The sequence below is a fragment of the Alnus glutinosa genome, chromosome 1, assembly GCF_958979055.1.
Source record: "Alnus glutinosa chromosome 1, dhAlnGlut1.1, whole genome shotgun sequence".
Taxonomy (NCBI): domain Eukaryota; kingdom Viridiplantae; phylum Streptophyta; class Magnoliopsida; order Fagales; family Betulaceae; genus Alnus; species Alnus glutinosa.
This window is the reverse complement of record NC_084886.1, coordinates 3,900,713-3,927,509: the sequence shown is the minus strand read 5'-3', so window position 1 is coordinate 3,927,509 and position 26,797 is coordinate 3,900,713. Positions and strand designations below refer to the sequence as shown.

The 26,797-nt window shown below is 39.3% G+C and overlaps 3 protein-coding genes across 7 annotated transcripts; 2 read left to right on the top strand and 1 right to left on the bottom strand.

Annotated features, from left to right (window-relative positions):
• Positions 1 to 2,085, top strand: LOC133866778 (equilibrative nucleotide transporter 1). Its single transcript, XM_062303415.1, has 2 exons — positions 1 to 699; positions 1,121 to 2,085. The coding sequence occupies exons 1-2, from the start codon at positions 144 to 146 to the stop codon at positions 1,849 to 1,851; spliced, it is 1,287 nt and encodes a 428-aa protein (XP_062159399.1). The 5' UTR covers positions 1 to 143; the 3' UTR covers positions 1,852 to 2,085.
• Positions 2,086 to 3,745: 1,660 nt separating this feature from the next.
• On the top strand, positions 3,746 to 17,989 carry LOC133866763 (methyl-CpG-binding domain-containing protein 9-like). Of its 2 annotated transcripts, none has more exons than XM_062303397.1 (10): positions 3,746 to 4,237; positions 5,842 to 6,502; positions 6,671 to 7,783; positions 7,889 to 8,365; positions 8,959 to 9,264; positions 9,679 to 10,011; positions 11,157 to 11,255; positions 13,056 to 13,490; positions 14,037 to 16,409; positions 17,137 to 17,989. In XM_062303397.1, the coding sequence occupies exons 1-10, from the start codon at positions 4,008 to 4,010 to the stop codon at positions 17,494 to 17,496; spliced, it is 6,387 nt and encodes a 2,128-aa protein (XP_062159381.1). In that variant the 5' UTR covers positions 3,746 to 4,007; the 3' UTR covers positions 17,497 to 17,989. The 2 variants fall into 2 exon arrangements, with proteins under 2 accessions (XP_062159381.1, XP_062159388.1); XM_062303404.1 differs by having other exon boundaries at positions 4,107 to 4,237; positions 5,997 to 6,502.
• Positions 17,990 to 19,298: 1,309 nt separating this feature from the next.
• LOC133866737 (RNA-binding motif protein 25) lies at positions 19,299 to 26,170 on the bottom strand. 4 transcript variants are annotated; one of them, XM_062303379.1, is made up of 8 exons: positions 25,549 to 25,731; positions 24,423 to 24,489; positions 24,023 to 24,282; positions 23,736 to 23,888; positions 21,767 to 22,190; positions 20,922 to 21,602; positions 20,221 to 20,828; positions 19,299 to 19,757 (listed from the first exon to the last, which is right to left on the bottom strand). In XM_062303379.1, exons 1-8 carry the CDS (start codon positions 25,588 to 25,590, stop codon positions 19,515 to 19,517), a joined length of 2,478 nt encoding a protein of 825 aa, XP_062159363.1. In that variant the 5' UTR covers positions 25,591 to 25,731; the 3' UTR covers positions 19,299 to 19,514. The 4 variants fall into 4 exon arrangements, with proteins under 4 accessions (XP_062159363.1, XP_062159356.1, XP_062159346.1 ...); XM_062303372.1 differs by lacking the exon at positions 24,423 to 24,489 and having other exon boundaries at positions 20,949 to 21,602; positions 25,549 to 26,170; XM_062303362.1 differs by lacking the exon at positions 24,423 to 24,489 and having other exon boundaries at positions 25,549 to 26,169.
• Between the last annotated feature and the right edge of the window lie 627 nt (positions 26,171 to 26,797).

Below are 26,797 nucleotides of genomic sequence, written 5' to 3'. Positions count from 1 at the left end.
CAGGAGGACCCAGGGCTAACCCGCCCCTAATCCCACGTGATTCGCAATATCCAAAAAACGACGTCACTTTGGCGTAAAGGCAGTTGTTGCTTCCAATAGAAACTCACCACAAACCCCAAAGCCAAAGCCCATCTGGATCTCCGATGGGTTTAACCGGCGAAACCAGCGACGGTGATTCCGAGTCCACCCTCCTCCTCTCGGCCCCCACCACAACCACATCCACCGCCGCCACCACACCCGATAACAAACTCCCCAAAGACACATTCCATTTTGCCTACATAATCTACTTCACGCTGGGCTGCGGGTACCTCCTTCCATGGAACGCCTTCATCACGGCCGTCGATTACTTCGACTACCTCTACCCGGACGTCAGCGTGGACCGTATATTCGCCGTCGTATACATGCTGGTGGGCCTCGTTTGTCTCCTCCTCATCATCCTCTACTCCCACAAGTCCCACTCCTTCGTCCGCATTAACGTCGGCCTCGCCCTCTTCGTCCTCGCCCTCCTCGTCATCCCCGTCATGGACCTCGTCTACATCAAGGGCCAGGTCGGCTTGTACAACGGCTTCTACGTCACCGTCGCGGTCATGGCGCTCTGTGGCCTAGCTGACGCCCTGGTCCAGGGTGGTGTCATCGGGGCCGCCGGTGAGCTTCCCGAGCGCTACATGCAGGCCGTTGTAGCTGGCACCGCCGCTTCAGGTGATCATTAATCTCTTTCTTTTAGTTTTGATTTTCAGTTTGTTATTGGAAGCTGATCGAATTGGTTTCTGTGTTTAAATTAGGGCTTTCAGATCCTTTTCTTTTCTTAATCTGAGGTTTTTATGTATAAATACCCTAATTTTGTGTATACTCAGAGCGAGAAAACACTATCCGGTATTTAACTTATTCAGACTGCACAGTTTATTCCATCTTAATTAAATTATCAGTTATTTCAAAAATTAAACCATAGAAAACGATCAATTTAATTATTGAATTAATATTTTAAGATTCAAATTCGGCTTAATATTTAAAATATTTAACTAAAATATGAGATGAATTAGATTTGAATTCAGGACTGTTTAATTAATATTGTAACAGAGAGCCTGCAAATTCACACAATTTCTGAAATTTTTGACCACAGGGGTCCTTATTTCTCTACTACGGATCGTAACCAAGGCCATATACCCACAGGATGCCAATGGCCTGAGAAGCAGCGCCAACCTGTATTTCAGTGTAGGTATCTTGGTTATGGCTGTATGCATTGTGTTTCATAACGTAGCACACAGGCTTCCGGTTATAAAGTACTACAACGAATTGAAAGCTCAGGCTGTAAACGAGGAGGATGAACAGAAAGGTCTTCTCATGGGGCCTGTTTGGAGAGCAACCTTGTGGGATGTAGTAGGAAGAGTGAAGTGGTATGGAGTTGGCATCGGCCTCATCTATATTGTGACTTTGTCAATATTTCCCGGGTATGTCACAGAGGATGTCCACTCGCAGATTTTCAAGGACTGGTACTCGATCCTCCTAATCACTGGCTACAATGTGTTTGATCTGGTTGGAAAGTCTCTGACTGCAGCTTGTCTACTTCAAAATACAAAGGCCGCCATTGGTGGCACCGTTGTAAGGTTGCTGTTCTTACCTCTCTTCTATGGCTGCTTGCATGGTCCCAAATTCTTTCGAACGGAGATTCCAGTGACAATCCTCACTTGCCTTTTGGGGCTTACCAATGGCTACTTGACTAGTGTGTTGCTGATTTTGGCTCCCAAAGTTGTCAAATTACAACATGCAGAGACTGCAGGGATTGTGTGCGTATTGTTCTTAGTTATTGGTCTGGCTATTGGATCAGTTGTATCTTGGTTTTGGGTCATCTGATTTTCAACCAATTTGTAATTTGTATGACATAAAAAAACTCTGCCACAATGGGGGTTGGAATGAGTTGCCTCTGGTGTTTACATTCTGTAAAGCCTTGTAAACTTAGTTGTTAACGATATTTTTTTCCTTGTATGGTGAACCATTCATATGGGTTATTCATTCTCGACTTGTTTTGAGATGAGGAAACCTGTATTCTCACCCAATATATGAATGGAATTGGCTCATTAGACTTTACTATGACAATCTGTGAATTTTTGGGAAGAGGTACCAAAATCTCCTCTACACACAAAAAACAGGGTTCCATGGGGATGCATCAATCAGGAATGGAAAGTTCATCTTCAGATAATGGAGGTATGTGTTATCTTCTCATACTTGATTTACACATGCTATGAAGGAGCTTAACATTTTCGTTTAAATCTAACATTGGAACCACGGGCTCCATTGATGGCTGTGCTGCTTAAGCCCTGGGCACGATCATGCCTAGCTGAAATATGACCTGAAAGGCTTCTAATGAATACACCCCCATTAAATTTGAATCAGCCAATGCCTTCTTTTCAATTAGAGGTTGACTACATTAGATATAAATGCTGTTGGAGTTCCAAGCAGTTGAAGCTGCTTCATTTCCTAAGCTTTTTTTAATTGGGTTTTCATTGAATCTGTATATAATCTTGAATTTACTCGATTAAGAAACAACTTTACTGTTATTTGGACAAAGTTTCCTCTAAATTGGGTTGGAATAATTTTTTTTTTCATTCAGTTTATAAAATTGTCATGTGTTATGTTGACATATAAGAAGCATATGCATTTTTAATTCACACATGTTCTTTTAATAAAATTTCCTTAAATTTTGTTAATGCTATTAAAAAAAGAAATTAGTGTATAACGAAGGCAAAGTTCAAAGAACCTTTCCTCTGACATCATGTTAAGTCATCATTTATCCTAAAAGTTTAAACCGATAAGAAATGATTGATTTAATCATTTAATTAATCCTCTTGTCAATTTCCTATTAGGTATGACGTGACAAATTAACAGAATCTATTAACTTCGTGAACGAAAAACGGGTTCTATAAATGATTTGTAATTATAGTTTATCACGGGGACCTTTCATGAACTTTTTGTACCACAGAAAATAATTTGTAATTTAAGCCAACTCTAAGGAACAGTAATACAATTATCCCTAAATAAACACGGAAAGATAGGTCCTTAAATCTATTTCATACTAGGCTAGTCCAATCTAAACACCCATACAACAAATTAGTCCAATCTAAACACCCATACAACAAATTAGGCTCCAACGAAATCATTACATGATCAAATTAAGGATTCATGTTCAATTTAAATATTTTTAATAATTTTATTTAAAAGCATGGTTTTAAGTTGACTGCAATCACGACTCACGAGGTGGTTATGGATCAAACAGTGGATAATCATCTGAAAGCTAAATATTTTGTGCCGCGTGATATTCCCTGAGATATGCGATCCGTTGCAATGAGCGCATGTACGAATTGTCACATTCTGGTTTTCGTACTTGTTCACCATCATATGATTCTCCCACTCTCTCTCTCTCTCTCTCTCTCTTTCTCTCTGGCCTGGAGCCTGGAGCCTGGAGCCTGGACGGAACAGATTCTCTCCTATTCATAAAAAAACGATTATCTTTCTTTGACGAAGGCATGTATGCACGTAATGAGTGAGAGAGAGAGAGAGAGAGAGAGGGGGGGGGGGGGGAGCGTTTTGTTTGCTCGGAGACGGGGGTTCATTGCCGTGAAAGTCCAAGTTAAGTGAACCATCCCAAACTGGAAAGTGACGCTGCCAGGGCAACCCCCACCACAAAACAAACAAATTACAAAGCAAATTCCCCAAAGGCCCAGACCGAACCGTAATAAAAACGACGTCGTTACCAAAATATCCAAAGCCCAATTCCGTCTTTTTGTAGTGACGCGACGCCCAAGACCCCTCTCGGGGTCCATTTTTGGCGTCATCGTCGTCTAACTTTCGCAGCTCTCAGTCCGTGAAACCACTCTCTCACTCGCTCGCTCGTCCTTCAATCTCCAAACCTTTTTCGCCGACACGTTTGGTCGTCTTCACCGAAACTGAAATGCACCGGAGAACAGAGAACCAAACACGGCGCTGCTGTGGCTCAGAATGAACTGTCAACGATGGAGCTCAACGAATCTCACGCGAAGCCGCCCGAGGAGCCGAGCCGAGCCATGCCCTTCCACATCGACCTCAACGAGCCACCTCTCTCCGCCGGAGACCTTTCTCCGGGGCCTCCAAGCCCTGTTAACTCTGCCGGAGCCAGCAGAGGCCGCGCCGCTCTCCTCGACATCAATGCGGCGCCACCGAGCGAGGCCGAGGGTGATGAATGTGTCCAGTCGATGAGTTCTGGGTATGGAATTTCTTGAAATTTCTCTGAGTTCAAGTTTTGATTTTTATTTATAATTTTTTTTTTAAGCTTGGCCTTTTGCTCTGAGCTGCTTTACTAGTTCGTTTGTGATAGAGGCATACACATTATGCTTTGTTTGGTTGCTGAAAAAGTGCGGGCAAATGATAGAAAATTTAACTTTGGTACATTTTGCTAAACTTGTGGGAAGCCAGAGAAGAAAAATTCTCCAATAAACCTTCTTTTGTTTCATTTCTCCTTGGGGATGTAGTGAAGTAGTTAACACATTTAACTTGACCTCGCGTCGCTTTACGTAGCTCAATTCAGCTAAGCTGGAGCTCATCGTCGTAATCCATACGTAAGAGAACTTAATAATGTTACTTTTGGCTTAGCTGAGGGTTTTTTTTTTTTTTTTTTATTTTTTTTTATTTTTTTTTTTATTTTAAAAAAGGGGTAATTACTTTTTCCCCATGAACTACCAAAAAATGCGCGATGCCCCCATGAACTACCAAAAAATACGCGATGCCCCCATGAACTACCAACTCGACCAAAATAGAGCATTCAACTACCAAAGACAACTATTTTCCCCCCTTCCGTCAGTCAAATGGGTTAAAACAAACGGTCAACGGGTCACGTGACCGTCACACGCCGTTTTACCCCCATTTTCTTCTTCTTATCCCCCCATGAACTACCACCATCTTCCAACATGCCCCCATGTAAAACGGCACATGACCGGTTGACTGTTTCTTTTAACCCCTCTAACTGACGGAAGGGGAGAAAATGGTTGTCTTTAGTAGTTGAATGCTCTATTTTGGTTGAGTTGGTAGTCCATGGGGGCATCGCGCATTTTTTGGTAGTTTATGGGGGGAAAAGGTAATTACCCCCCAAAAAAATGAGAATTCAAGAGCAACGAAAGAACATGAAGTTCGAAATCTTTGATTTCCTTTTCTCCTCTCTCTCTCTCTCTCTCTCTTTTATTTTTTCTAAGCAACCAGACAAGGGGTTGTTGATCCTTTTGCTACTTTGTATGATAGTCTCGAATTTTAGCATTAGCTGATTTTATTGCTAGGTTTTGTGAGAAAGGCCACTTTACATTAGCATTGCACTTCACCTAGCGAATTTACTAGATGTCAGAGTTAGAGGGGCCTAGTTACTCAAATTCTTATCTTTGCATGTCTTATTTGATGTATACTGTAATGCTCTAGAAAAATATTAGACACGTGCTGAAAGTTAGAGTTTTGTGAAAATTAAACAGGTTGGTTGTGAAGGAGCTATCCTTCAACCTCGTTCTTATTAGGACATTTCCAATACAGTAGTTGTCCTCTGGTGGAAATGACTTCTCATGAACATGATGATATACTGTGGGAGGCATACAAAATCAAAAGAAATGCCTTTGGCGTGGGCTTTTGAATGCTGATCTGATAAAAAAACTTAATGGTTGGAATGCCACATTTAGTTAGCCTTTTCTTACTTGCTTGTTTGCTGCAATAGGTTTTCTATGTTGCTCGTTAATACATAGTGTACATATTTTCTGCGTAGTCTTTATTTAAAGAAAAAAAAACGTCCAAGTCCTTAAATGATTGATGGGTTGCATGTCTTGTGGTTTGTAGAATGCACGTAGTGCGTGATACTTCTTTTATTGGAAACCCATTAAATGAATTTGATCTTCTGAAGACATATGGCAGTGTGAGACACATTGTTAGATCAGATTTTAAAGATTCAGTGCGGCAGAGACTGAATTTTGCTGGAAATTTTACTGAAACAGATCTAGTCTCCAAACTAAAAGGAAGGCTTTGGGCTAGCAATGCTATACCCCATAAGATACCATTCCAGAACCCAAGCGAGGTATATATGCAAGAACTGAGAGAATTTATTGCTGAAAATCATGGCATACTGGGAGAGGGTTGGTATGTGGAATTTAACTATTGTCAAAATGGAAGCAAAATCTTTCCAGTTTACTGTGCCCCGGATGGAAAAAAGTTCTGTTCAATGTTTGATGTTGCCTGTCATCTTGGGTTGGTGGTAGACTGCCATTCCATAGAATCTGATGGCTTTGTGAGGAAAAGATTACATTTATGTAGGAGAAGAGAGTCTGTATATTCTAGAGCGAACAATTCCAGAAAATGTCAAGAAAATTTGGGAAGTTCTTGTAGAGAGTTCTCATTAGGCATTGGGACTGACATTACTCAGGCCTGCAAGTTGAAGGGTAATGGGAGAACAACAAAAGCTACGCCAGAGGATAATGGAGGCTATAGTGTTGAGCAACTTCAGGTAATTTTAGACCAATTTATCTTTTCAATGCATGAAACATTATTTCCTCCTGTTCTTTATGTTTCATGTTTGTATTATCAGTGTCAGAATTATGATGGTTATATTGGTAATTTTATGGTTCGTTTAGCATGCTCTCTGACCTTATATATTACTGTAATGCCATTTTAGGGTGAGTTTCCAATTCAGTTTGAAGACTTCTGTATTCTTTCCATGGGGAAGGTTGATCCACGACCCACGTATCACAATACTAGCCAGATCTGGCCAATAGGCTATAGATCCAGTTGGCATGATAGGATTACCGGGTCTCTTTTTGTATGTGATGTATTGGATGGTGGTGAATCTGGTCCAGTTTTCAAGGTTCAAAGATTTTCATGCTCCATGCAGCCTATCCCTATTGGATCAACAGTTATCTACAGGCGAAGCTTTGACTCATATAATGCTAGAAGTGATGATTCAACCACTTTTGGTTTAATTGATGATGAGGATACAGATATTCAGATGATATTTTTGGACCATTGTCCTCCACAACTAGATCACAATATGTTATCAGAATCTGGGAAAAATTCAAATGAAGTTTGCAATTTTCAGACTATGAATAATTTGCAATCTGAGTCAAATTGCCTTACACAAAGTCCTATGAAATGTATAGCCGACAACACTGAGGTGATAGATAATATTGGTGAATTCTTAGTAGAAGGGAGATCATCAATTTCAGTATGGAGAAGGATATCTCAAATTCTAACAGATGCTTGCCGCAACGTATACAAGCAGACTGGTTTGTGTAAGTTTCAGTGCAAGGATGCCTTCCATGGAATGTGGTCATCATGCTTGCTCTCTGATAGCATAGAAGCTTCTGATTCATTAGCCAAGTTCTGTCATCTCTCTGGCCCTCAGAACATCCGACGTTGTATTCGAAGTGATAATGAGCTTATTACTACTTGCGAAGCACTGGTGAAGTGGTTGGACCAAGACAGATTTGGACTAGATACCGAATTTGTACAAGAAATTGTAGAAAAGCTTCCTGGGGTAGATGCCTGTTCAGAATATAAGTCCCTGAATGAAAGAGGTGACGTTTCAAAATCACACACTGTTGGAAGTGGATTTCTTCTGGTCAAAAGGAAGATTGGCATACAGGGTGAGAAAAAAGCAGATTGTTTTCTCAAAGGTTGTAAAAGTTCTTGGAAGCAGCGAGTTGAAAAATCTGTCATGAAAGATTGCTGTCCTCCTGGCAAGCCAGTAAGCTTAAAGCTTCCTGCAGATTCAATTGGTGATGTTCTTCAGGTATAGGTTATCTCTACTGTTAAGCATGATGAAACTTAAAGAAAATTAATGGAGTGCTCTTGTTTTAGGTTTGTCTACTTACCGTATTCTGTTCCACTTGTTCAGTCTTGGGAGTTCCTATGCCGTTTTTCTGAAGTTTTGGAGCTGGAGGAACCTTTATCATTTAGCGAACTTGAAGGGGAACTTGTAAATGGCTATTCCTTTGTTAGTAGGAGAGCTTTGACAAAGGTCCACTGCTCACTGCTAAAAGTGCTACTAGGTGAACTGCAGTCCAAGGTTGCATCATTTGTAGATCCTAATTCTAATGTTGCAGAATCTAAGTTTAAACGAGGAAGAAAGAAAGATGCAGAAAACTTGATTTCTGTTAAGAAAACCATACTTGACATGCTCCCAATTAATGAGCTTACATGGCTGGAACTAGCTCGGAGGTACATTTTAACTGTTTTATTCATGGATGGTAACCTTGAGTCTTCAGGGATCATTGGCCATGGGAGTTGCAAAGTGTTGCAGTGTTTGCGAGGTGATGGTGGGTTACTCAGTGGTTCAATTGCGGGTGTGGCTGGAAGAGAACCAGATGCACTGGTAATATTTTCCTTTTATTTTGTAATCTATTCGTAATATTGTTTTAGTTTCTTGATCTTCAAAAGACAACGTCTTTAAAATTTAAGAAAAGGAAATTCAATAAAATTTTCATGCTTATTTCCTCTAATATTTTAAATGCAATCTCATCACTTAAATACCTTCTCCTGTAATTTGTTACAATAATATTCTGTTGGAATAGGTCAAATCCAACCTGCCTTATAAGCCCGTGGTGGAATAGGTCAAATCCAACCATAAAAGTATTTTCTGTTAAATTGCAATTGTGAATTTGAAAATGAAGATGAGGCTTGATTAGGTTGCACTTGCATGACCAACTGTGCATAATAACCTTTGAAGTTAGTTATATGGTTTGTTTTGACATTTGTTCTTTCTCTACTCTCTGTCTCCTTACATTAAATTCATAATCTTTCTTCCTTTCTTTCGTATCGTTTTTAATACATTCAATGTATGTATGTCTTCTTGCAATTTGGTAAAATTTGGGTTCAGTCTTGGTTTCAGGTTCATGATCCTAAATTTACTTTGTGTTGTATAAGATGCTTATTAGATAATGGTGCCCTAATTTTTGTGATTCTCAGCTGCTTGCAGAGGCTAAAAAACAAATCTTTGGTTCAGTAGAGAATGTGGATGATGGTTTAAGTATTGAACACAACAAATCTGATGCAAGTGGTGGTTGCAAAACACCTAAGGTGAATAATGGTGAAATTCTTGAGTGGGCACAAGCGCTGGAACCAGTTAGAAAGCTACCCACTAATGTTGGAGCTAGAATTAGAAGGTGTGTTTATAATGCTTTGGAGAAAAACCCACCAGAATGGGCAAAGAAGGTACTGGAGCATTCAATATGTAAGGAAGTCTACAAGGGAAATGCTTCGGGGCCTACCAAGGTGCTTACTACCAATATATTTTTACGAGAAAATTTTGGAACATGTTATCTTGAAATTTTATCTAAATTAAGATGAAGAGTTTATGTTTCCACTGTGTCCAGCACTTCTACTTTCTGCGTATGCCAAATAATAAGACAAGTCAGTCAAAATTTTCAAATCTGGTTGGTCAATGTGGCAACATTGAATTCACTAAGCTACAAAGCTATAGGAATGATAAGATGTTGCCTTATTAGCAGGATCATGGATTTCTCTTTACAGAATGTCTTATTGACATTGGTATCTCCCATAATTCAATGCATTTTAAGAATTTCTTGTTCTCATTAACTGTCAAGGTACATCTCATTGTTAAGCTAAAGTCATTTATATGGAAATCTTATGCCACACTCAAGGCTTGTTATTGTTGGTTGATTACAGAGAGCTGTACTCTCGTTACTTGCTGAAGTGTATGGTGAAAACCTGCAGCAGAAACCTAATAGAAAGAGGAAAAACAAATGTATTAACACTTCATCTGATGAGATTATGAAACAATGCCGGAAGGTGCTTCGCCTTGCTGCCGCTGCAGATAAAAAAAAGGTTTTTTCTAGTTTGCTACTAGGATCACTTGATACTTCTGATAACAATGATGGGGGGCTTCTTCAATCTCCTTCAATGTTATCACGTCCTTTAGACTTCAGAACTATTGATATGAAACTGACTTCTGGGGTGTATGGTGGATCACATGATGCCTTCCTTGCAGACGTTCGAGAGGTTTGCTCTCTAATGCTAAATTTGTTTTGCTTTTTAATCTTCAATATTTTTCCTGCTATTGTGTAATCCTTGCCCTATATGCTTATGTGCAGCAAAATGCTGTTTTTAATTTTTGATAAGTAATGCAAAATCATTAAACGCTAGTAAGATCATTATTAGCTTGGTTGGTGGCTCTAGGTAAGATCATTACCATGGATATTCTCAAGAAGTGGCACGTCATTGTGGTGGACAAATGCTACATGTGTAAGAGGAATGTGGAGTCCGTGGCTCTTCTTGTTCATTGTGACGTGGCTTATGTCATTTGGATTGCCTTTTTCAGTCGTTTTGAACTATCTTGGATTATGCCTAGACGTGTAGTCGACCTATATGCTTGTTGGTGGACTACCGGTAATATGCAAAATGTTGTTGTGTGAAAGATGGTGCCTACGTACCTTTTATGGTGTTTATGGAGGAAAAAGAATGATAGAAGTTTTGAGGACCGGGAGAAGACATTATAGGAGATTAAGTCCTTATTTTTCTAAATTTTCTATCTTTGGACAGCTTCTTATGTTTCCACTTTGACGATTAGTTATAGTGATTTCCTTGTTCTTTTTGTTCCTTCTAACTAGGTGCTTCATTTTGTATACTTCCTATGTACTTAAGGGTGCCTTACGCTTTTAATGATATGTGTCAATTACTTATAAAAAAAAAAATGAAATTTCTTTTTCTCATTCCAAATACTTTTTACTTTCCAAACTCTGCCCCCAGTCCTTGAGCACCACCACAACATGAAGCAAGTGCTTTTTTTTTTTGTCATCCTTGAATCAGAAATTGATTAGGTTAATATTTTATTGGCCAACATCTTCAATCCTCCTCCCATCACAGAAAGAACACCACAACACCAGAGGCAATTTTATTTTTATTTTTTTTGCCTTTTTTCGGAAATTTTTTAGGTTGGTTTCCCTTTTGGAGAGAGGGAAATATCACATTCACATGAACAATTTTTTTTATTTTTTATTCTTTTATCAGAAACTTATTTGGTTGGTTTCTTTTTTGGCCAAAAGTTTCTTGTGCTTTATCATTCAGAGGAACAGCTTAAGATAGATCTTTTTGTAGATGATTCAATCAGATTTGAAGTTCACAATCTCCTTATCTTCTTTTGGCAGGTTTGGCATAACATTCGAACTGCTTGTGGCAATCAGGCACATTTGATCCATTTGGCTGAAACATTATCCAAAAAATTTGAAGTACTTCATGAAAAAGAGGTTTGGTACCGTTCTGCATCTCTCCCTTCTTTTATTGTCAGTTCTCTTGATGTTTTAGCTTTCATGTCTTAATGATCCTTAGTTGAAGCCATGTATTAACAAAACTTCCTCTATTGCTCCTCATTATTTAGGAGTTTCCAGTATTTCAAGTGCTGGCAAAGTTATGACATGAGATATCATATATTGTTCTTTTCCGTAACTTATATACTTGGTAGGAATCAAATTTGACAAAAATAATTGAGAATAAACGGTGAATCTTTGTTTGTCCTATAAGATGTTACAAACATGTGTGCTGGCTTTTTTAGCCTTCTTTTTTATTTTACGTCATTATAGTGGGGCATAAGTTATGCTATCAGAAGTGAGGTTGTTCTTACTCCTGAATTCAGAATTTTCATCATTAGGAAGATAATGATTTTGAATCTTCAAGAGTATATCGTGAGGAAGGTTTCTAAAACTTATACTTCCCAAGGCTCTCTAATCTTCAGGAGTATTGTCACTTGTGGTCTGATGGCATATATGTCATAGATAAGATACTTGTGAAACTTCAAGGGTAGCTCAATTGGTTGGAGACTATGTCTTAGGAAGCGAAGGTCACTAATTCGAATCTCTCATTTCTCCTCCCCTTGTGGTCAATTACTTTCTTTTTTTAAAAAAAATAATAATAAAAAAAAAAAGCTACTTGCAAACATATTTAATATACCTGCTCTCTAATCCTGTGGTTGTAGATAAGTTAGCATAAGATATTTTTTCACTGTTATTTTTAACATAAAGAATTACACAAATGGTCAAATCTACTCAAAATCAACAAAGTTCTATCTCAGTAAGCATAACCTTGTTGGCCTCTCCACTCTGTTTGGTTCTTAGCAAAGCATAAGTCCCCGGGGGGGGGGGGGGGGGGAGGGGGGGGGGAAGCGTAGGGAATTTATGCTGGAAACTATATTTCTTGACAATAAATAAATAGTATGTGTCGGTGCTACACATATCTTAGTCGTCATGTTTGGATGGCAACAGATTTATGTATACGGAAATCTACGTGTAGCTTAGCAAGAATATTATTTGCCATCGCATACTGGCCATGGGATTCTTTTTTCCCATCTTTATGGCTATCTTCTCCTCTTCAATAACACAGCACAACTTTGGGAGGGGGGGCGGTTGGCACATGCGATAAATGACAGCAACTTGATTCACTTTGACTAACCATTTAGAGAGTGGTCCTATGGGCTGCATTACTTTTTACGTCATCATATAGCCTTTTGCTATTTTGTTGCAATCATTTCACTTAACTGACCACTAAGAGAGCAATCTTTTGGGCTGCAATTTTTTTTTCAGAACTACATAGCCTTTCACTATTTCATTGCAGTTAACTTCTCCATGCTTGATTCTCTGTGTCTTTCTTGTTGACTGGATTACTAATTAGCTCCATACCTAAATGATAGTACAGCCCAGATTAAATGGGTCTTCAGTGCAATACTTTCCTAACTGGTGTCCCGAGTTTTCTTCTCTCTTGCCTTTATATGTATTTGCCAAACTCAAAAACAATTAATTGAGTTTGAAATGGTCCCTTCATTTGTATCTTAAAAGCTAAAAATCATCACTTGGCCTTGAAATTGTGCTGATAACACTTTGCTTCTATACGGCTTAGAAGATAATGATCTGGCATTGCTCATACATTTAAATCACTGCTTTGCTAGTTGTTAGAAAGCATAAATATTCTTGTCATGTCGTCATAAATTGGACTCTTGTGCTATTGAATGTGACAGATTTCTAGTTTGAGCTTTGGCATGGTGATATCCACTGCAGGTTCTCAATTTTGTCCAGAAATTTATGGATAATGAAACTGGAGGATGCTCAAGTGCTGAAGCAAAAAACGAGATGGGACATATTAATGAATGTGTGAGAGAGATTCCCAAGGCTCCTGGGGATGAGGGCATCTGTAAATTATGTGGTGTGGATAAGGATGTTGAGAATGTTTTGGTGTGTGATATTTGTGATTCGGGGTATCATACCTATTGCTTAAATCCACCACTTGCCAAAATTCCCGAAGAAAACTGGTATTGTCCATCCTGTGTTTCTGGTCATTGTATCACTCAAGGATCTTCCCAACGTACTGAGGTCATTAGCCGATGCCAGAAAAAGAGATGTCAAACAGAGTTCAATAACAGAATTCTGGGAGCTCTGGCCCATTTAGCAGCCACGATGGAGATGAAGGAGTACTGGGAATACACCATAGAGGAGGTTTGTCCGTTATATGCCACTTTTGACTTCCTCAATCTAACTTGGTTTTTCATAGAGCTGATTGCATATAGTAACTTATGCATTGAGTTTATGCTACCTAAGTCACGTGGCTCTTTGCTCATTGCTTTCTTGATTGACAGTTGGGACTTTTTGAACTCAAATTCCAAAGTATGTAATTAGGATAATCCCTCGCTATTATAAAACCTGGATTTCTCTCTGCACGTGATGTGTCTGCATTCTGCGAGTTCTCTATTAGAGGAAAATAGAATGATGAGATTTTTCAGATCAAAGACGGTATGATGGTTTAATACGTGATCTTCAGAACCCATATAGCGATCTCTTCTCTGTATGCATTACCTGGAATTCATTTCTAATGTAGGCACATGGTAGATGTTTATGGTCTACTTAAATATGTTGGGTTTAGCCTGAAGGTTGTGTTTACCACATACTGCAGTATAAATGTTATTTTCATGTGTTAGGTTTATCTAAATTGTAATTGTTTCTATTTATCACATTTTACTGATTCTGCTTCTGTCTTGGTTGCAGAGGATTATTCTTCTAAAGTTCTTATGTGATGAGGTGCTGAACTCTGCTAAAATTCGGGAACACCTAGAACAATGTACGTCTATGTCTGCTCATTTGCAGCAGAGACTGCATTCATTATCTTCAGAGTGGAGAAACCTAATGTTCAGAGAAGATGTCCTAGCAGCCAAGGTGGGGAAAGAGAACACAGGTATGCTCAATGGCTTTGGAAAGTCTGTAACAGAAGAAGTTGCTGTAGTGCGCACAAATTGTGGTAAATTGATGGGGCAACTGCTTAGTAGAAGCAGCTGTATATCGCCCTTCTCCACAAATGTAATTCCTATGGAGGATGGTTTGGCATGGCCCATACCAAACAAGTCCAGTAAACAATCATGTTGGTTTTATTCCAATGGCAGTTCTGAGAAACATTCTACCAATATTGGAAATCAAATTGTCAAGGCAGTTGACGTGGAGTGTGAAAAAACTCTGGAATCTTTTGGTAAGAATGGTCTTATATCTGAGAATCCATTATCTTGTAAGCTCCCTTCCGGTGCAAGAGATTTATACAGTAGGCAAAACATGATGCCCCTGTATGTTCATCAACAAGTGAAAGATAAGTCTAGGGCAGAGAATGTGAGGCGGGGTAAGTTTGAAGGATGGCAGGACTTAGAACACGGCAGTATTGATGTTGCAATGCTGCCTTATTGTGAACATCTGAAAGGGCATATTTCATCAGATACTATTAAAACCTGTGTAGGTGAGCATGTACATGCTGTGCGAATGAACTCTGGGAATATGTTCCCTGGCTATCATGGCATGATTCGACCTGCTGTGAATGAGTCACAACCCAACAACCTCGAGGCAAGCTTCCTGGAGAATGAGATTGCTGTTTTGCAAGATTCAATTGCCTCTCTAGAATCACAATTACAGAGGGTATCTTTGCGGAAGGATTTTCTTGGCAGGGACTCTGCTGGCCGGCTCTACTGGGGCTTTTCCTGGCCAGGTACATCTCCATGGGTGGTTGTCGATGGCACTATGTTAGTGCAGCAAAAGAAAATAGAAGAGCAGGGCACTTCATTGCCTGACAGTTCCACTTTAAGGTATCCTTCATTTGGGACTGGGACTATTTTGAGTTCTGAAAGAGTTAATATTTCCAGCCCATATGTGTGTGAGCACAATGATGGCACTTCTTTTTCTTTTTCATGGGTTTCGTTTCAATCTGATGCTGAAATCGAAGAACTTATTGGATGGTTGAGAGATTCTTACCCACAAGAGAGAGAACTGTTAAGTGCTATTTTGCACTGGCGAAAAATTGGATCTAAGGTTACCACTCCTGCAATAAATTGTGTTCAGGACAAGGGTCAACAAATTATGTTGAGGTCCATCGACAGTGTTGATTCTAATTGTCTTGTGATTAGGGCCTTGATTATACTGGAGAAAAAGTTTGGTACTTGCTTGAAATCAGAATCTGCCATTCCTATGAAGAGGGGTTGGAAGGCAGAAGTAAGTTTTACAGAGAGAATGTACCGATGTGACTGCCTAGAACTCATATGGCCTTCTAGATGCCATTGCTACTCGTGCCACCACTCATTCTCAACTAGTGAGGAACTTAAAGGGCATGAAAATGGAATGTGCTATTCAAGTGTGCCCACCTCTGTGAACAACAAGGTGAATGATAATGCCTTGAAGCGGAACGGAATGATGAGGACTGAAACCTCACAGGGTGAGTGCTCTAATGAAATAGGTACCAGTAGAGTAGCCATGTGTGAGATTGAATTTGGGTTGAATGAATTTCCAAAGGAGCTAGCTTGCCCATTTGACATTGAGGAAATAAGTACCAAGTTTATCACTCAAGACTCTACTAAGGAATTGGTCCAGGGAATAGGACTTATTGGTTCAAATGGCACTCCATCATTTATACCTAGCATGTCTCCTTACCTTGAAGACCCAACCTTAAAGTTAGAGCCTTCTTCGAATAATGAGGGTAAGCGAAGTGGTGGTTCCAAGAATGTAGAAAATCAGCTGCAACAGTCAGTAGAAAAGAAAATGAAAAACGGTGTGAGACAAGGTAAATTTTCCATCAACTCAACTAGAAGATTTCCTAGGAATGGTATTTATGTAGGACTAAACCTCGATGGATCTATGAATGAAAGAGATCAGTCTTCTTTCTTGAAACGTAAAACTTCAGGTCTGAGGGCTGGCAACTGCTCCATAATTTGTGAATCTTCATTGAGACACATAATGGGCAGGGAAGTTTATCTTCTTAGGCAGCTCAAAATGAACTTGCTCGATATGGATGCTGCCCTCCCTCAGGAAGCCCTGAAACCATTAAGGGCTGGCTTGGACAAAAGATGTGCCTGGCGTGGATTTGTTAAGTCTGCCAAGTCAATATTGGAGGTTAGTTATATGTTTACCCCTCCATTATGGAAATCTTTTTTCGTGCTAAAGCTAGAGGATGTTTGACAAACCAAATATTTGATCTTGTCTAGTTCTAAACCAAACCTGAAAAACAAATCAACTCTAATTTGAATTGGTTTAGGTTTATAGACTAAGCCTACTAAAAGGATAAACCTTTCTATGGTGAAACTTGGAACCAATTCTAAAATACAGATCAAATTTAAAACAAATTCTATGTTTTCAAAGTTTATCAAAGAATAAATATTTTAAACTAGTTGTAGCATTCACAATGGCCCATTTCTGTGATCTTCCAAACACCCTCATCGAAGTTTTCATAAGCTAGTTTTTTTTTCTTTTTTTCTTTTTTCCTTTATGAACTCATGAGATAGGTTGAGTCTTTGTTTACAGACTTTCTTAGTGAAAGATGGAGATGGACTATATTGAGAAACTCTTGCTAAAACTCCCAACTGCTTCTTAGCATCTTACTGAAGCTCTCCAACCATTCTTTTTTTTCCCCTGATGCGGATTTTTTAGAACCTTGTGATTGTAGTTTGTTTTACTACTTATTGTGCTTGCTACATCTCATTACCTGCCATTTGACATGCCTGTACCTCTGGAAAAAATTTCTGGATTAATATGATACAATGACATTTGTGCAACTCTAGTTCTGCACGATTTTGGTTTTCTTGGCGTTGCTTGAAAGGAAATTCTCGTCTTATTCTTTCAGATGATTCAAGCAACAATTGTACTCGAGGACATGATTAAAACCGATTACTTGAGGAATGGATGGCAATATTGGTCACCACTTTGTGCTGCAGCTAGGATTGCTACCATCTCGTCCCTTGCTCTTCGCATATGCACCTTAGATGCTGCCCTTGTCTATGAGAAGCCTCTGCCCAGTATCAGTTCTACTGAAATCAAAAAGCTAGGCAGCAAATCAGATACATATTCTTTGACTTGTTCAGATCCAATAAATACTCCAAAGACAAATTGCAAGCTGGTACAGAAGACTTGTAGTTTAGATCTAACAGAAAATGGCAACCGAAGTAGCAAACCAAGCAAGAGAAGGAAAGATTCAGGGGGATGAGTACGGAAAGGTTGCTTCTTCATCGTTTTTGAAGAATTTAACTTACCAAAGTCAATCTTGGTGGCATGTAAAGCAGAAGCATGCCTTACCATTTAGTGGTAAAATCAATTTTTAACCTGTGTCATAACTGGTTAATTAGGTTTGGGACAGAGACAAGACAGATGGTGGACATTGTTGCTTAACTTGCTTTGCTACCCTGCTGGGTAGTTATATAGCTAGTTGACACACTGACTTGGATCAAAGAGTGGACGTCATTGAGTCTTTGTGGGGGCGATGATACATGCCGACTGTTGTGAACTGAGCTGGTACAATTGCCGTTTTAATTGGCTTCTTACAGCTTGAGATGTTTGTTTGATTGGAAATGAAACAAAAGATAAGACGAAGGAAAAAAAAAAAAGATGATAATTTGGAGTCATCTGCTGATGTGCAATATCCACATTTACTTGGAAAACAATGTATGTAAGAAATTAATGTATGTAGAAGTTTTAAGTTCTGTGAAGGTGATGAAGCTGATTATATGTATTCTACTATTTCATTCTTCTATATGTCCCTCTTGCTCTCCTATTGGCATTCATGTTCCTTTTCTTTATTAGTTTTCTCTTGTTAGGTAGCTGCTATCTACAAATGCGCGGGAGTGGAGTTTTTGTACTGGAAAAAATGAAAATAAAGAAATTCTGCGTTCACAGGACTCACATGCCTCCTTGTTTCACCCCTTTTGGAGTCGCAGGGATCATATCCACATTATTGACTTTGTTTAGAAGACACAACCATCCCACATAGACCACTAAAAATTTACCCCTCGCAGAACACTGCTTATATGGTGTAAGGAACCATTTTTCACTAGCATCTTCCGCAACTCTTTACTCCTAACTCTCTCCCCAGTTTGAATTTCAAAACCTTCACCGGCTCCTCCCTAGAAGATGGCACTCCTGGTGAAGCACAGCCTCCAACCTCCCTTTTTCCTTCCCCCTCCTTTACCACCACTTCTCCATCTCCCTCCACCCTATCTCCACCTCTCTCCGACCCTTTCTCCCTCTCCCTCTTCCTGTCCTTCATCCATCTCCCCTCCTTTCTCCTCTTCCCATCGCCCCACTTTTACTTCCACTCACAACCACCCACCACGGCCTCCTTCCACCCTTTCTTTCCTATCTAGCCACCCCACGTATCTAGCTTTCTCTCACCCAGATCTACCCCCTTCCCATTCCGTTGCCCTCCACCTTCCCTCCGCCACTCACCGCCATATGCTGCCCATCCCTGTCACCCCACACCCCTTCTTTCCTTCAAATCTTACTTACCCTCCTCCCTTCTACCATCTCCACCACTACCACCGAGGGCTTTTTAGAAAGCTCCACCCTTTTTAGGGCAACAGATAATGAATTGTTACAATCCATTCCGTCTTTTTTTCTTCTCTTTTGGCGTCTCATTTTCAGGTGCTGGGATTTTTTTGGGTTTAAGAGACCGCGTTTAGATCTACAATTCATTCTATTCGTGTCACCTCAATGAGGATGGTTTCCCCTCACCACAGCTCAAGATCAACGAGCATTGGTGCGGTTGGACCTGTTGCAATAAACAAGTTTATCTAGCTCGCTTACGCAGTGGCCACCTTTATATCCAATATTCCATCCGGTATTCCTTTCCATTCAGCTACTGCTTTTGAACTGCCGAATTTTTGTGCAACCCTTTTATTGGTCCCAAACCTTTCACCTATTTCCAATTGTATTGCGTTCTACCAACATTATTTGCTTCAGCAACGGCATAAAGAGAAATCAAATAAGCCGTCTTGGGATAACAATGGATGTCTGTTTACCAAACATTGCTTTCTGCTACAAGCACAGTTCCCAAATTGAGAGCAATCAGTACAAAAATGCGTTTAATTACAAATTAAATTTTGAAGCAATACAAAATCAAGAATCTCTGTTCTACAGTGAGGGCTAAAATGAAAGCAAGGGCAATGCAATGAAGCATATCGGTCTTGCAGCAACGAAGGACCAATCAACAACGAAATCCTATGATGCTTTTCACTTTGAAGTAAGGCCTGCCTCTACCCTCTTAATTTCATAGATGAGCATTCTCCACATTTTGAGAACAAACATTTCGGCTTCATCATCCAAAATGGATTGTAGTAGTTCCAGCATTTGTGATGCCTTAACATGTTCTTGAGTACTGGACACAATGTAATCCACCAATGTGGTTTCTTCCTCTCCTAAAAATTCCGTTATCTTTTTTGAAATCCATGGTCTCATCCTTTCATGCAGCTCATGCTGTGAAAGTGCACAATAGGAAAGCAACAGTTTAGAACATATTACACATGGAAACAACCAAAAAACAATATATAAAATTACACATCAACACCACACAACAATTGAAATGTTATCTACAGTCTCTAGACTACCAAGGCTGGATAATCTTAAACTTCTGAAGGCTAAAAGCAGCACTAATCAGGAGAGGTAGCATAGGTACACAACAATTTTTAATGCCTACCTTGTAGATATAGTTTCCAAAAGATAAGAGTTGGACAACTCCCATGGTCAATCTGTTATGCTTTTAGCATTTTCACCTATAACCTTTCTTTCTTTTTGTCCATACAACCCAGCTATTGCTTATAACCCCCCACCCCACCAAACACACACATTCCACATATCCAGCATATAATTATGAGAGCCAAGTGTTCCATAAATTTGAATAATCAAAATATAAAAAACATGGCTGAGTAAGGTCACACACCTTGTCATACACGGCCCAATTGATCTCATATGAAAATAACTCCTCCTTGGTTTTTGGTATCATATCTATCAATTGTTTTAAACTGAAAAGCTTCTTGTTATCCGGTGTCTTCAGTTTATCCAGGCCATGTTCCCGATCCCGATCCCTCTCCCAGTCAAGAATCCTCGCTTTGTTCTCATCTCTGGTGCGACTCACATCCTCATCACCCCGCTCCCTATCCCGCTGGCTTGACTTGTCATTAGAACGTCTACTTCTTTCTCTATCTGCATCAGGCTTATTATCTTTGGGATTAACATTTGATATGCGCTTTGCAAATTCAGCTGCTGCTGCCAAATTTGGTGGTTGTGCATCAGGTACAGAAGGTTGAACAGCCTCCAGTTCCTCAGTTGAGTAATCAAGAGGGACAAGAGGCCTCATCTTTTTATCGTTGCGCGCATCATCATCCTCCTCCTCATGGAAGACAGAAGGGACAGCCGTTCGTTTTCCAGAGCCAACTAAACCGAACCCCAACTTTTTTGCAGGGGCATTGCCAGAATGCCGTGCGTCTGATGCACCAATTGACACCATGGTTGATTCTTCACCGGTACCATTTTGTACAATCTCTTCACCTATCATTTAGAATCATAACACCATTCAAAGAAGTGGGCAAGGGGGAAATAAAAAGCTAAATTTAAGCTCAAAGGAAATTACAATCAAGCTACCTATATAGCTCTCGCGAGCAGAATCACCTTCATAACCCTGTTCAACAGCATTATCTTTTATTTCAACACTGGATGCTTCAGCCAAAACAGTTTTTGCACTTCCATTTACTACATGATTGGATGAAACCTTCAAAGCATCTCTCTGTTGCTTCTGTTGCTGTTCCTCCTCAGCTCTCTTCTTCGCCTCAGCAATTTCCTCCTCTTCTTTACGTCCATCAGCCAAGTCATCTTCCTTTTCCCGTAATCTCTTCTTTCTCTTCTCTTCAATCATACTCCGGCGCCACCTTCTTCTCGAATCATCATCATCTTCTTCTTCATCATATTTTATCTCCTTCTTTCGTTTGCGTTCCCTCTCTTTTTCCCTCTCTCTCTCATACTGCCGCTGTTTTTCTTTCTCTCTTTCTCTATACTCCCATTCTTTAAGAGATTCTTCATAAAGACGCTCAGCCTCCTCAATCTTTCTTCTTTGCTCCCTTTCTTTCCTAACCCGCTCTCGCTCTGTTTCTCTTTCATATCTTTCAATCTCCCGCTCCTTCTCCCTTTTCAGATCCCGCTCTCGGTCTCTATCTCTGCTTCTCCTATCATATCTTCTACTCCTATCAGGTGAACTTGTTTCAGGCCTATCATGCTCACTTGTTGGTTTGGTTTCACTAGTTGTCTCATCATCATTTTTATCTTCGGCTGCATCATACAAACATATGAACAAGCATAGCCATATCAAAATTGTATACAGAAGTTGAACAAAAAAGCCACTAAGATCAATCTAGTTTAATACCAAAATATCGAAAGAATGTCAATCTTCAAATACTACCATAAAGCTATCCATTTTCACAATGAAGACTCACCATTTCTCATTTCAGAGTCCCCATCCCTCGATTTAGCAGGAACATCTGAGTTTGAATTCCCAGAGCCATCACCAGTTGCTTGTGCATGGGGCAGGGGCGGGGGCGGAGGTGGAGGCATGGTCTTTAGTCTCTCCTCTATCATGCTTGTAAGCTTCTCCAAAGTCTCTTGGTCAGCTTCCTTGTCCTCATCAGTCACAATTCCAAAATTAGCAAAATCATGACTTTCCTTGTTCCCCGAACCATTGTCCACTTTATTTAAGTCCTCTACAGAGGGCTTCAATTGTTCACTCTTTTCAACAACTTCTGCACTTTCATCCTCTTTCTCAGGTACTGCAGCTTGTGCATCTTTAAGTTTCTTCGATTTTTCAGTTTCTTTGTCAACATAGCGTTCCAGATATTCTTTTGTTGCTTGATTAACGTTTAACTGTTAATCAAATATAATGAAGAGACAAAGATTAACTATCAAATAAACCAACAGAGACATGCAAGAAAAGAAAAGGAAAAAAAAAATAAGTAGAATAAGATAGGTCCAATATAGCAATTTCCATCTCCCTAACCCATTGCTTAGCCACAAACTCTAAATCAAGCTTCTATTAGAAATATTTACAAATACATTAAAAAAACTAACAAGATAAGTACAAAACTAATCAAATAATTAGATTTTCTGATTATCCAATCATCTCATGTTTAATATCAAAATCAGATTCAGACCAAGATACAATAATAGAAAACACGATACCAACACTAACAAAAGATATCCAATTCAAATCAAATAATCACAGATTTGTTCCAATCACCATATCTGAGTATTACAAACTACAACCAAAAACATAAATGCAGACAATTTGTCAGTTAGCTTAAGAATCGAGGTCCTTGTAGAAAAGTGATACAGTTTTCAATCTCACCAATAAATCTTATTTATAACTGTTGTATGGAGGTATATTCATAAGTTAGAAACAAACCTACATCCAACGAAAACCAAAGAAATTGAACAAAGATCTTTGGCAATAAAGTCAAATTCTCAAATTTTATAAAATTTGATCATATCTTTGAGTCAAGTATTTACTATTTTATTTCATATTTGATTATTCAGCTTATGAAAAAATTTCAAGAGGCTTCAGCAGAACTATATGTCAAAAGAAATGAGAAGTAACAACTGCATAAACCCAAAATCACCTTTCATGACCGAATGTCCCCGCTGATATAGTTATTTAAGAGGTAAATTATCAGCGGAATAATTCCAGTGGCAAGGTCATCACATTTCTTTAAAGTTTCTAAACAAACAGGTAACAACTAGAAATAGGCATAGAAGCCGATAATGGATGTTAAGCCCTTGCTAAGCGTGACAACACATAACAAGTTTAATGTTAAATGCAACGGGAAACCCCAATTTTTTTAATACAAGTATCCACCTGCCACAATCATTTAAATGTGGCACTTACATTTTACATTCATCAACGGATATTTCAAGCCTTGAAACCTTCATTTAACAAGAATGAAGAGTTATTGAACCCTTTATTGTCATCTTAAACATAGATCTGGTAATTATTTAATTATTTTTACTTAAATCTTTCCTAACTGGGAATGTAGCTCAAAACGTAGAGCGATCACTTTACATGCAGAATGTACAGGATTCGATCCCCTTCATGTCCAATCGATATTTGTTACTTATCAAAAAAAATAAACAAAAGAATTCTACTGCATATTTCCCATTAGTGAAAAATAATAATACAGTTTCAATTTAGTGATAGGAACAAGCATTTGGCAATAAAGCTTCTCCAGCAAATAGAGCTTCCACAGAATATAACCTTAATCTCAGACTCACATAACAGTCAAAATGATATCTTTAAATTTTTTTTTTTGATAAGTAAAATCTCTTTTAATAGGTGAAGCCCTGATATCTTTAAAATTAAAAAATTAAAAAAAAAATCATAAAATCTGCAAAAAAGAGGTGGAAATCCAGACTTACCACTAATTCTTGCCCATCAATATTAAATTTACTAAGTAGGCGCAATGCACGAAGAACCCCTTCAGCGGACTCAAACTCACAGAACCCAAAGCCTTTAGGAGTCCCATTTGTGGGATCTTGAGCACGTTTCCAACTTTTGACAGGTCCACAATGCTTCAGAAAATGTACAGACATCAAAATCAATGCTTCACATAAAGGCCGTCAAGTGCGAGATAGATAATGCAAAAGAACCAAGAATTTCAGTGTATTTAAAAGGACACATGCCAAAAAAGAAACCCAATACCTACCTGAAGGAGAGAGAGCATAAATTCGTTTTCAACTGTCGATGCAATCTTACCAACGTAAACTGTGGTTTGTGGTTTCTCAGCTGGAGTAACAGGAGGAACAAAAGCTGGCCTAACAACAGGGGGCATAATGGGACGAACTCCAGGAACCCCTGGAATTGGAGGGCGTGACACTGCTGGAAGCACACCAATTGCTCCTGGTGGACGTGGAGGGAATGGAGGCCGAACCATAGCTGTGTATGGAGACGGATAACGAGGAATTCCTGCATAAACAGAAACAAATATCTATGCAAATATATCAGAGCAAGTTAACAAACAAAATACAACGATAACCATACATCCCGTCACTAGTTTACATATAATGTATAAAAAGAATATGACAAGAATAATTGAACGGTGTTACCACACATCAAAAGCATATAAGAGATGGCAGCACAGGCATGGCAACTATCACCAGCTGAACAGATAACCTGAAGGAAACATTAAAAAGTAGCATCCAGTTCATAAACCATTGATATATAAAGTGGGCTTACCTTATGAATCCATTTGCAACACACTAGCCTTCTCACACTATCCCATCCACAAATTGCAAAAATTTGACATTTATCATGAGACTTCAAGCATCTCATGCACAAAGGGAAATTCATAGCGCATAATTGAACGTAAATTTTGTCACTTTTATCTATCGCAAGTGTTAGCAGAGCATGGTGCAGCATGAAAAAAAAAACGGAGAGAGAGAGAGAGAGGGATGAGAAGCAGTCTGAAATTGAAAGGATTTCAATACCTTAGAAAACAAGCCAACGAGCATTCAGTGGCAAACATGGTCAGCTTCTGGCGATTCATAAACCCATGAAAGGGAAAGTGTCCTCATAACTACCAGAAAGTAGCCTACTAAAACAAACATGCAACATGACAAATGGGACAATAACTTTCTGAATTCTGGAATATTGTTTATCATGAAAGCCCCAAGGCTTTTTCCTTTCTTTTTTTTCCTCCTTCCCATTAAAACAACATTTATCTAAAAGACAAACAAAAGGAAACCAAGCAAAAATATGTGCATACCAAAAAAGGAGTTGTAGAGTGAGGTCTCTAAGCAATATGAAGCCTTCCAACCTTTCCCACCGTATTCAATCAAGACACTGTAGGAGAAAACATCATGTCATCGATGCCCCTCAACCAACTCGAATTCTCTAAATCTTTCCCAACTCAGATCTAACAAACTCTTTGCCCCAATATATCACACTACTAACCTTAATCTAATTTAACTGATATTCATGCATCATAAAAAAACATATAATTTCTCCTCAAAACATATGAGAAGCACATAAATTGCACATAAGATAGAATTCTTAAATATTTCTATAAATAATTGGTATGCAGCAAAGACAATAACTCATAAAATAACATCCATAACAATAACTTGCATGATAACACTACAATTACATGTAAGCAATAAGGAATTCAAAGAAGAACAAGAATTTGGCAATCAAAATGCGCATTTACAAACACAAGGAGATGGAATAACCCACCCGGATGAGGCATAGTCCCCGCTGGCACTGCCGGGTACCCATTGGGCATCGGTGGCGGGTACGGTCTCGGAGGCTGCCCCGGCGGCACCTGATAATGCACCATCTGCGGCGGCAGCATCGGCGCCACGCCGCCGCTCACACCGGGTGGCTGAACCTGAACTCCGCTAGGGTTTTGATAATTCGGACTCGGCATCGGCGAGAACTGCGGGACCGGCCGAAACGAAGGCGGCGCCGGTGGCAGCGCGTAGGATACCGGAGGAGGTGGCGCAGACGCTAGGGGCGGAGCGTTCGGATTAGGGTTTACAGCGATAGGTGTGAATGATGATGATGATGATTGTGGTTGTGGTTGTGGTGGAGTGGAGGCGGGTGCTGGATCGGGTTGGTTCGGTTGGGAGTTGGGGGTTTCGGGTTCGGTTTGTGGAGGATTGGATTCTAGGGTTGCAGGATGATCTGCCATCGTTGAAATTTGGGGGAAAAAAAAGAGAAAGATCTATCTGTCAAAGATTAGTTTGGTTAAAATGTGGTTATATTTGTTCTCGTTTTTGCGTTGGACTGGGCTTTTTGATCTTTCTGTGCCCTAGAGAGGGCGCGGAAGGGTGTAATACTCTCTTTGTATGCTGGGGAAGGATTAGGTGTTTCCTAGGTGAAGATGTAACTTGTTTTTTTATTAGGACGCGTTTCGGCTTTTTATTGGTCCATAATATTTCATAACTAATAAATTTTCCTTTTGACCATTTTAATAATTTTATTAGAGTAGAGCTATTTTCGCATTCTTTTAAAATAGTTAGTTTTTAAAATAATTATTGAATTATTTTTAATGGGGGCGGTAGCGTGTAGATGATGTTGGTTAGACGTACTCTGCTGAGTGCTGCTGCCTTATCGTCTGAGTTCAGTACACTGTCACCCGTTTTGGCCAATTATGTTCTTTCCAAATGCATCAATTCCGATGCCGTGAAAATATTCATATTAAACTTATAAAAAATAAAAACCTAAACATTTAGTTTAATGATTTTATTTTTGTACACTTCGATTTCATTTCGTGTCGGACACGTAGTTAAAACATTGGCATGCATATTGTCATCCCCAGTGGCCCAACTGGATTTAATTATGGGTGATCTACGTCATTAACAATGTTGTCATTGTAACCAATATACGTACATAATTGGGTCGGTCACCTATGAAATTATTGGATCAAAGACTAAACAATACACATAAATTTATGGCCATATGGTCAATCCACATAATTGTA